An 8,150-nucleotide genomic window follows, 5' to 3' on the forward strand; every position below is an offset into this window, starting at 1 on the left:
CCTGAATTCATTATAAGTAATGGTAACTGTTAGTAAGAGAAATATTAGAAGTTCCCTCAGTTTCCCCCATTTGGAAAGTATTAGTGCCAAAATGGTGTCCCGAAACTACGTCAGTGTTGACTTCAGATCAAAACTCACCACTTTTACAACCATATTTCAATTTAATTATTGTACACAGGTTAACAAAAATGTATCACAAGTGAAACTAAACACTGGATTTAACAAAAACAATATTCAGAATGGTACAACACGTGTTCATTTTCTCCAGGAAATAATATTACAAGTGTTCATCTTAGGACAATTTAGCCACACTAGAGATAGAAGTTCTGTTAAAATGCAACTGTGGTCTACTAAGCCACTTATTTTAGCACTACGGAATATTTGACATCAGAGTCCTACGGCCAAGGCTTAAAAATCATTTAAGATTCAAATCCCCAAAGTCTTACAGTCAAAATGACAGTATTTAAAAAAAAAACCAACCAAAAAACCAAACCACAACAAAATAACCCCAAAACTATTAATTAAAAGGCTGTTGTATATAGTTTTATCCTCTTCATAGCACTCTCTATTCATATATCTGCTCGTATCACTGGTAGTAGGGTCTGTATCTGGCTTGATCAGGGTGGTGTGGTCCAGGAAGAGGGGCCTGAGCAGGAGGCCCTTGCATCCTTGGAGGTGGAGGCGGCCCCCTTGGAGCTGGCCATATCCCTGGACTCATTCCCCCAGGCTGTGTGAAAGGGGGACTAAGAGTTCCTTGATCTTCACTGAACTGTGGCAAAGAGTTAGGATTATAGTGATGGGGAGGGGGTGCATTTACATTCACAGGGGGGCCTCCGTGCTGAGGAGGGGGAGGTCCTGGAGGAGGATGATTCATATACGGTGGCATCTGGGCAATTATATGTCCAGGTGGCGGGGTTATTGGAGGAGGAGCAGAGGTCATTGGTGGTGGAGGAGCTTGGCTATATACCATGTGAGGAGTACCTGCTGCCTGGGGAGGATGCTGCAGCGGATGGCTTATTGGTGGAGGTGGTGGGGGGGGTGGTGCATAATGTTGCTGTGGAGGCATAATATGATGAGGGTGCGATACCACTGGCTGACCCTGGTATTCAGGATGATGATGAGCAGGTGCAGGGGCTGGTGGAGGTGGTTCTCGAGCACCTGAATTCGAATCATCCTGAATAGGGACTGTTATTAAGTTGCTGTGTTTTCTCGTTGAAATGCGGAAGGTGTCCTGACTGACTGGGCGAGGTGGCGGTGGAGCCATTGACATCTCTGCAGGAGGCGCACGAATGTCTTCGTGAGGCTGGTTATAATGCTCATGTGGCACATGCTGCAAAGGAGGTGGTGGCATCATGATGTGCTGCTTTGGCGGGATGTGGCTCATATGATGTTTCTCAGGTGGCATTATGAAACGCTCAGGAATTTCAGCAGGTGGTGGGGCAATAGGAGGATGTACAGGTTCAATTGGAGGACGAGTAACAGGCTTTCCTGCTCTCATATGACGGTGGTTGATGTGCGCTTGCAAGTCCCTCTGTGACAGGTAAGTTCTCTTGCACCCTTGAACAATGCTACACATGAAGAGAGACCCTCGCACACACTGCTCAATTCGCTGCACAGGTTCATTACAGCTAAATCAGAAAAGAATATTGGTTTATTGTCACCACAGAGCTCCATCTGCAATTTTTTTTTTTGTTAAAAGTTAACCAGTTTACCATATTACCCAAATTAGAACTGACAATTTTTTCCCCACTGTAGCAGTGAAAGAAACATTTCATTGACTTTGAAGTTTATCTAGTTTTTCAGTCTCCAAACATAACTATGAAAGAACATAAAAATTTCACAAGGTGGAAATTTATAAATAGCATCACTCACTCTCACAAATTCCTTCTGTGCATTGACTTACCGAGAGTCACTCTTACTAAGTAAATCAAACTGCCATCTATTCTTTTTCATATTAGAGCAATAACAGGTTACCCACGCAAATACTTAAACAGCAAAGTAAACACTGATCTCTTACAATCCCAAAATATGGGATATGAAACTATAATCAAGTGGTGTAGTAGAGAGTCCTCTCCTGCCTTTGCTAAACATACATAAATCAGAACCATGTTAATAGAGTATCTGAAATAAGATATTAAAGGAAATGTAGGAAAGTAACTTAAATAACAAATCTTGAGATAACTTACCCTGGACACATCTTGTCTCCCTTTTTCTCATGTAGTATAGCACAGTCATAGCAGAAAACATGCTTGCAAGGGATCTAGAGAGAAAAAATGGCTCTGGTCAGACATCGTACATAAGTATCTATGTCATTTTGCAGAATACAGTTCCCCCCTCCAGCACACAATTTCTAATAATAAAAGTAACTAAGTTACCTATGAGGTGAACAGGCATAGTGGTAGTTAGCTGTTTACAGCATCTTTGCATAGAAACTTTCTAAAACAGTTTGTGTTGAGTTTGGGTTTTTTAGGGTAGGTTTGTTTGGGGTTTTATTAAGTGTTGGCAAAAACATATAGGCAAAAGTTTAAGTCTTGCAATAATACCAACACTGGACATTCACAGAAGCTGCATATGCAATCTAATTACCCTTGTCTTGCTGGCAAGGAAGGGAAGTTTTAAAAGCTTTAACTGCCATTAAGTCAGATCCTGAAGCCTGTTACATCACACTTAGAAATCTAAATTAATCTCAGAGATTTTGCTACACTACTTTTAAAGGGACATAAAAGTGAACAGTGTTTTCTAACTTCATTGCAAGTCTTCAACTGAGATAAAGAGCATATTTTTAATGGTAAGTGGTGTAAGGTGAAAACCCACTGAACTTGAAGAGTTTTTTTTGTTGGTGAGCACGTTCACATTTTTTGTTTAACATTTTCAGGCTTACTTTATTAAATCAGGGGGGAAACTGAAATCAGTTAGACAGATGGAACAAAAACACTTCAGCAAGGAAAGCCCCTGGTTCCATCCTGATATTCTTCTGCTGTTTATTCAGAGGCCTGCTGAAATCGGTAACCTCTAGAGGCCTCAGAGACATAGTAAAACCTAATTTTACTCTAAAGGGAAGCTATGGCTGCATCTTCCACTGATAATTTCACTCACCATGCGTCCATACATTTTGATGGGCAATCCACACTTATCACAGAAATGGACCGGTGTATCATCCTTTTCCCCCAGCAAGTTTATCTGATAGGATAGAGAAGGGAGTGGGAGAACAAAACCCAACATCACTAAAGCTTCTCATTTCAATTATCACCAAAACACCCATTATTTCTGAATTAGCTGAGAAGGAAGCAAGAACACCACAAATGTGAGAAAGCGGAGGATGTATTTTCAGCCAGTCAAAAATAATGGAAGCACTTTTATTTAAGAAAGTATCTACCAGGACTACCTACAGTTTGGTATGATTCACAGACACACGATTCACGACTTCCCATCCATGACTACCTTATAGTCCCAAAAGATGGGTCCAGGGAATCTCCTTTGGTTGCCAAACATTTCACCTCCTTTGCATTCGTATCGCTCCTCTTTGTTATAATCGAATTCTTCTGTGGAAAAAAGAAAGAGAAGAAAGACACAGGCCAACCACAACACTTTCCTAATTGACACCGGCTGCTATTAAGCACATGTGTCATTCTATACTGAAATCATCGAGAAATGCCACAGCACTTCCCATCTGCTGGGCCCATTCTACAGAAACGTACAGTCAAAATAGTAAGACAATCTGTTTTGGGAATATGCACTATTTAATCCTTATAGTGCAGCACTATCCAGAAATTTGAAACTTGTTTTGCACTTGGACAGATAAGCCTCCAAGACTGAATAAAGTCTTGACCAATGCTGCAGAATAATACCCTTCTCTACTACAGGGGTAGTACTTATATTAATTTACCTTCATCACCAGCTTGTGTCTTTGAAGGCATCCTGTTCATATTTCTTGGAGTTCGAGGTGCAGGTTTGGTTTTATTTGTCTGTTTTGAGATAAGCTTTATAGGGATTCTTCTACGAACATCAAGACCACCCAATGATCCTGAACTATTTGTTCCTTGCAAATCATTGTCTGTGGGGAAAAAAAAAAAGTTTCAATTATTTTTCGGTTACCTAATAGTTTCTGAAGAGGCTAAGCATTAACAGAAGAGTTTTAAGGAAAAAGAATTTTTAAAGCTTGTTTACGGCTCATACAACATATCAAAATTTAATCACTAGAAAATAAGTATCTTCACATACAATTTCTTCAAGTCACAAAACTGTATTGGGAATGACCGTGATTTTAGGAAATCTGGTTCTACAATTAAAGCTGTTTTTAAAAATAAGTTAGCCACTCTGTCATTTCTCCACAACAGGAAAAAAAAAAACATTAATTGTATCACTCCTCTCACAGTGTGAATAGTACTGAAGAGTCAATTGTTTGTACAACCTGGACAACATAGGATTTCTTATGAGAAAAGGTAATTTTTACAATTTATGTACACTGTTTACTGAAGTTGGAAGGAAACTAGTTTCTATATTAATTCAGCATCTTGACATATCACTTAGAAGTTTCGCATAAAGTATCACAAAAATATCAGCACTTGAGGAACATGTAGTAGTATCCTTGCTAAACCAAAAATTATTGTTCCCCACTACATACAGAATTCCCTTTAACCAGATTTAAATCTGAGTACCAGGGCAAAGGAAGCAAGAAATAGCCTGACACATGCACCAGTAGACAGAGGCTCAAAGAGATAATCTAGAGGGGGTACTGCAAGAAGCAACACCAATGAAGGTGGTACAACTCCCTCAACTTGCAGCGAGTCTACCTTAGACCACTGCACAGCATCTCATTCATACAAAAATAAAGTTATGTCCTTCACGAGTCTACCCAGCTCACTCTGACTTTAATTCAAAATGCCATTTTGACAGGCATTTCAAAGCAGCACACACTCAGCCTCAAAGGGGCGTGCCAGGCTTGCCGTTCCACTTGATAGGGCACTGCAGCCTGGAATGATTGCTGAGGCCCCAAAGGATTACAGCATGGTAGCATGTGGACACTGAAATTAGGGCCCTATTAGTGCAACTCTGCATAATGCCTCACAAACTACTGTCCCTCAAAGCCTATAACCACCCCACACAACACAACAAGTAGGAGGAAAAACAAGAAGAAAAAAAAAAAAGGAAAAAAGGGATTGCTCTAAGTTATTCAGCAGCTACCACCAAAACTAGGAACTGCAAAAGTTTGAAATCGGGATTATGCCCTGACAGTCACTTTACCTCAAAATCAAGAGCCCTCAATTTCCTCTGATAGATCAAATTCCTCTTAGCACGGTGGTTGACACATTTCACTCTAAAAGGCAGTATGTAAAAAGGCAAAACCAATAACGCCTGTTTTTACTTTTGTTCATTTTTTGCTTTTGTTTAGGCTGTCCTGTTGGCTAAACAGATGACCCAGCAAACACAACCACGACATCCCCAAGGCTGCTGGGCTCGAACATCAGAGATAATAATGCTAAAGCTGTCTATTTTCCACTTGTTGGGAAATCCTGTTTTTTACCAGAATACACAAAACCACAACACCATAAACCAGAAAAAGTCTCTGCAGGACGTCAATCCACTTGCAAACAGGAATAACTAAAATTTAAACAAACTCTTGTGTATTATTTATTCCATTGAGCTGGCAATAGGAAACAATTAAGTTCTGACGTTTTTCTTCCATGTACGTTTGCAAGCTAGGAATATTTACATGAGTTAGGTGCTCAACTGATCCAAACTAGCAAGTTTATTAGTCATTCAAGTTTCATGGAAGGATAATACATTCCAGTCTGTGAGAGCATAACTAGCAGGATTAAGTCCAGAAAAAAAACCGAAAACCATACCAAAATTATTAAGACTACTCAGAGAAGCTCTAATTAGAGGTGACACATCCTCCTGAACCATCACCTTCCTCAAGTTTACTTAAGTTTTATTTTTGCATTTCAAGTTTTTTAAAATCCATAAATACAGCCGAAATACCGTATCTCACACATACAAATTTATAATGCAACCTTTGCAAAGGGGGAGAAACCCCCCCCCAAAGCCCTAGCAAAACCCCCGCGTCCACTCATCCATTCCTCAGACGACGCCAGCACGCCAACCAGCAAAGCATCAAAGCTACAAAACCACATTTAAGCACACGAGAAAGTTTCCTCTCCCGAGCGCGACTACGGGACCAGAAAACGCACTATCGGCGCCCATCTCGGCAAACGCAGCGGGCAAACGAGCGCCTCGCCGCCGCCGCCTCCCCCCAAGCGCTACAGGCTGCATCCACCTGCAGCAGGCCGACGGGCTCCGCACACACCGGTCTGTTTACCGCAGGCCGCCCCGGGGGGACCCGCATCCAGCCGCTCGGGGCGGAGCTCGGAGGCGCTCTGGCGGGGAGAGCTTCGGGCCCGCGGCAGGGAGGAATAGTTGGGAAATGGGAGGTAGGAGCCTCCCGCGGCTTGTGGCAGGAGGGTGGAAGTGGCGACGAGAGGGGGTTTTCCGCTCAGGAGCCGCGGCAGCCCTGCCTGCGGGCGTGCTGGGAGGGTGGCTTGTGAGGTGCGGGCTTCCGAGAAGTTGGGCGAATCCGGATCCACGTTGGGCTCCCTCGGCCGCTGACGGTCAGCCTTCCGTTTCACCGTGGAAACGGCTGGTTCCTGGCAGTCGGGGCTGTGGCGGTGCCCATGACTTGATGGAACAGTGAGCCTCCGGTGCTCCTCCCTAAGGCTTCACAGCAGTAGAGCTCACTGCCTCAAGAGACTACTTTGTGTCGTTTCCATGAACTCAGCATTTTGTAAATCCTATGTAATGCAGTGGGATGCTGTCTTTATAGAGCGCTTCTACAGCACTGAAGAAAGAAAAGAAATAAAAATACGATTAAATCGTAGGTTATAGGGTAGAAAGCGGCCTCGAGCAGCCCCTCCACAATCCTCAGCTCAGGTAGGGGCAGCTCTATGCCACACGCTTCAGGTTAGGGACTGTCTCGCTAAAAGCCTCCAGGATTGGGATCTTGGGTCCCTACAACGTCTCTCATTATCTTTACTGCCTTAACGTTTAAAAGCTGCCGTTTAAGCCTAGTGTTTCTTGCCTTATCCCCGAAAGGCAGACAGAACAGGTTTTCCCTTTTGTCTTTGTTGTTCCTCAGAAGGCAGACCCATGGGACACATGATGCTGATGCCTGCATAATATGCTTTATTTCCCCATAATAAGAATTCACAAAGAGAAGAGTTTAAAAAAAAGCAAACATGGATGCCATGGAGCATGTTCTTGGTATGCACAACTTTATTTTCTAGTTAATAGATACAATTACTTTTAAAATGGAGCTTTTTAAAAGGGTAAAAAACTTAAAATACATCTCCAAATTGAATACCTGACATGCAAAGACAGAACAGTAATATTCAAAATGCATACAAAAATACAATTTCTTCATTCTACTGGAAAAAGATAAGCACATCTAGTTGCATTACTTACAGATGCTTGAATTAGTACAAAATTGTATAGAATTTTAGCTTCATTGCAAAATCCATTATTTTGGTATCCTTCATTTTGATGGATACATAGGGAGTAAATTAAGAAGCACATACCGCCTTACCCACTGAGAAAGGTATTTAAATGCCTTCTGCGTGTTACCTCTTGCCATTGTGTGTAACTCTAGGCTTTGTGTGAAATGCTGTTTTTCAGGAAAAACTGAATATTTTGTGCCAGTTAAATTAAGAACAAATACAACCATGCCTTGAAGAAATATGCAGGCCAAGAATAAGTGCACTGCGTCGTATTTTATCACAATTAATTCCAGCTGAAATGTCATATTTAGAAAGGAAACTGGAAGACTGTTGACTGTTTTTCTAAATACCTGTATGGACAAGAGCTGGAGAAGGTTCAAAAAATAACTAAGCCCACATTTCTTTTGAGTGAGAATCTATATTCAAACTTCACAGTGCAGATGTTGTCTTGAGGAAAAAAAAAATTGCATTGCTATCATTTTTTATACCATCTTTTCTGCGGTATGAGTTTATGCATAAAAATTAGCTGAAAGCTCACTTACCAGTCCCACGTAGAATATTTTACTTTTACTTTTTACATAAAATGTACATTCACTTTAGAAAAGCAGTAGAGCTTCTGAGAAATGTTACTGGCCTTGTGCGCTGGCAACAGTGCCTTTC

The 8,150-nt window shown here is 41.6% G+C and overlaps 1 protein-coding gene across 1 annotated transcript; it reads right to left on the reverse strand.

Moving 5' to 3' along the window:
* Window positions 1-141: 141 nt before the first annotated feature.
* CBLL1 (Cbl proto-oncogene-like 1, E3 ubiquitin protein ligase) lies at window positions 142-7,627 on the reverse strand. The gene is made up of 7 exons (XM_010581089.1): window positions 7,572-7,627; window positions 6,320-6,708; window positions 3,887-4,054; window positions 3,442-3,542; window positions 3,097-3,180; window positions 2,187-2,260; window positions 142-1,628 (listed from the first exon to the last, which is right to left on the reverse strand). The coding sequence occupies exons 1-7, from the start codon at window positions 7,625-7,627 to the stop codon at window positions 587-589; spliced, it is 1,914 nt and encodes a 637-aa protein (XP_010579391.1). The 3' UTR covers window positions 142-586.
* Window positions 7,628-8,150: the final 523 nt, after the last annotated feature.

Source organism: Haliaeetus leucocephalus, unplaced genomic scaffold (genome assembly GCF_000737465.1).
Source record: "Haliaeetus leucocephalus isolate CR32 unplaced genomic scaffold, Haliaeetus_leucocephalus-4.0 Scaffold751, whole genome shotgun sequence".
Taxonomy (NCBI): Eukaryota; Metazoa; Chordata; class Aves; order Accipitriformes; family Accipitridae; genus Haliaeetus; species Haliaeetus leucocephalus.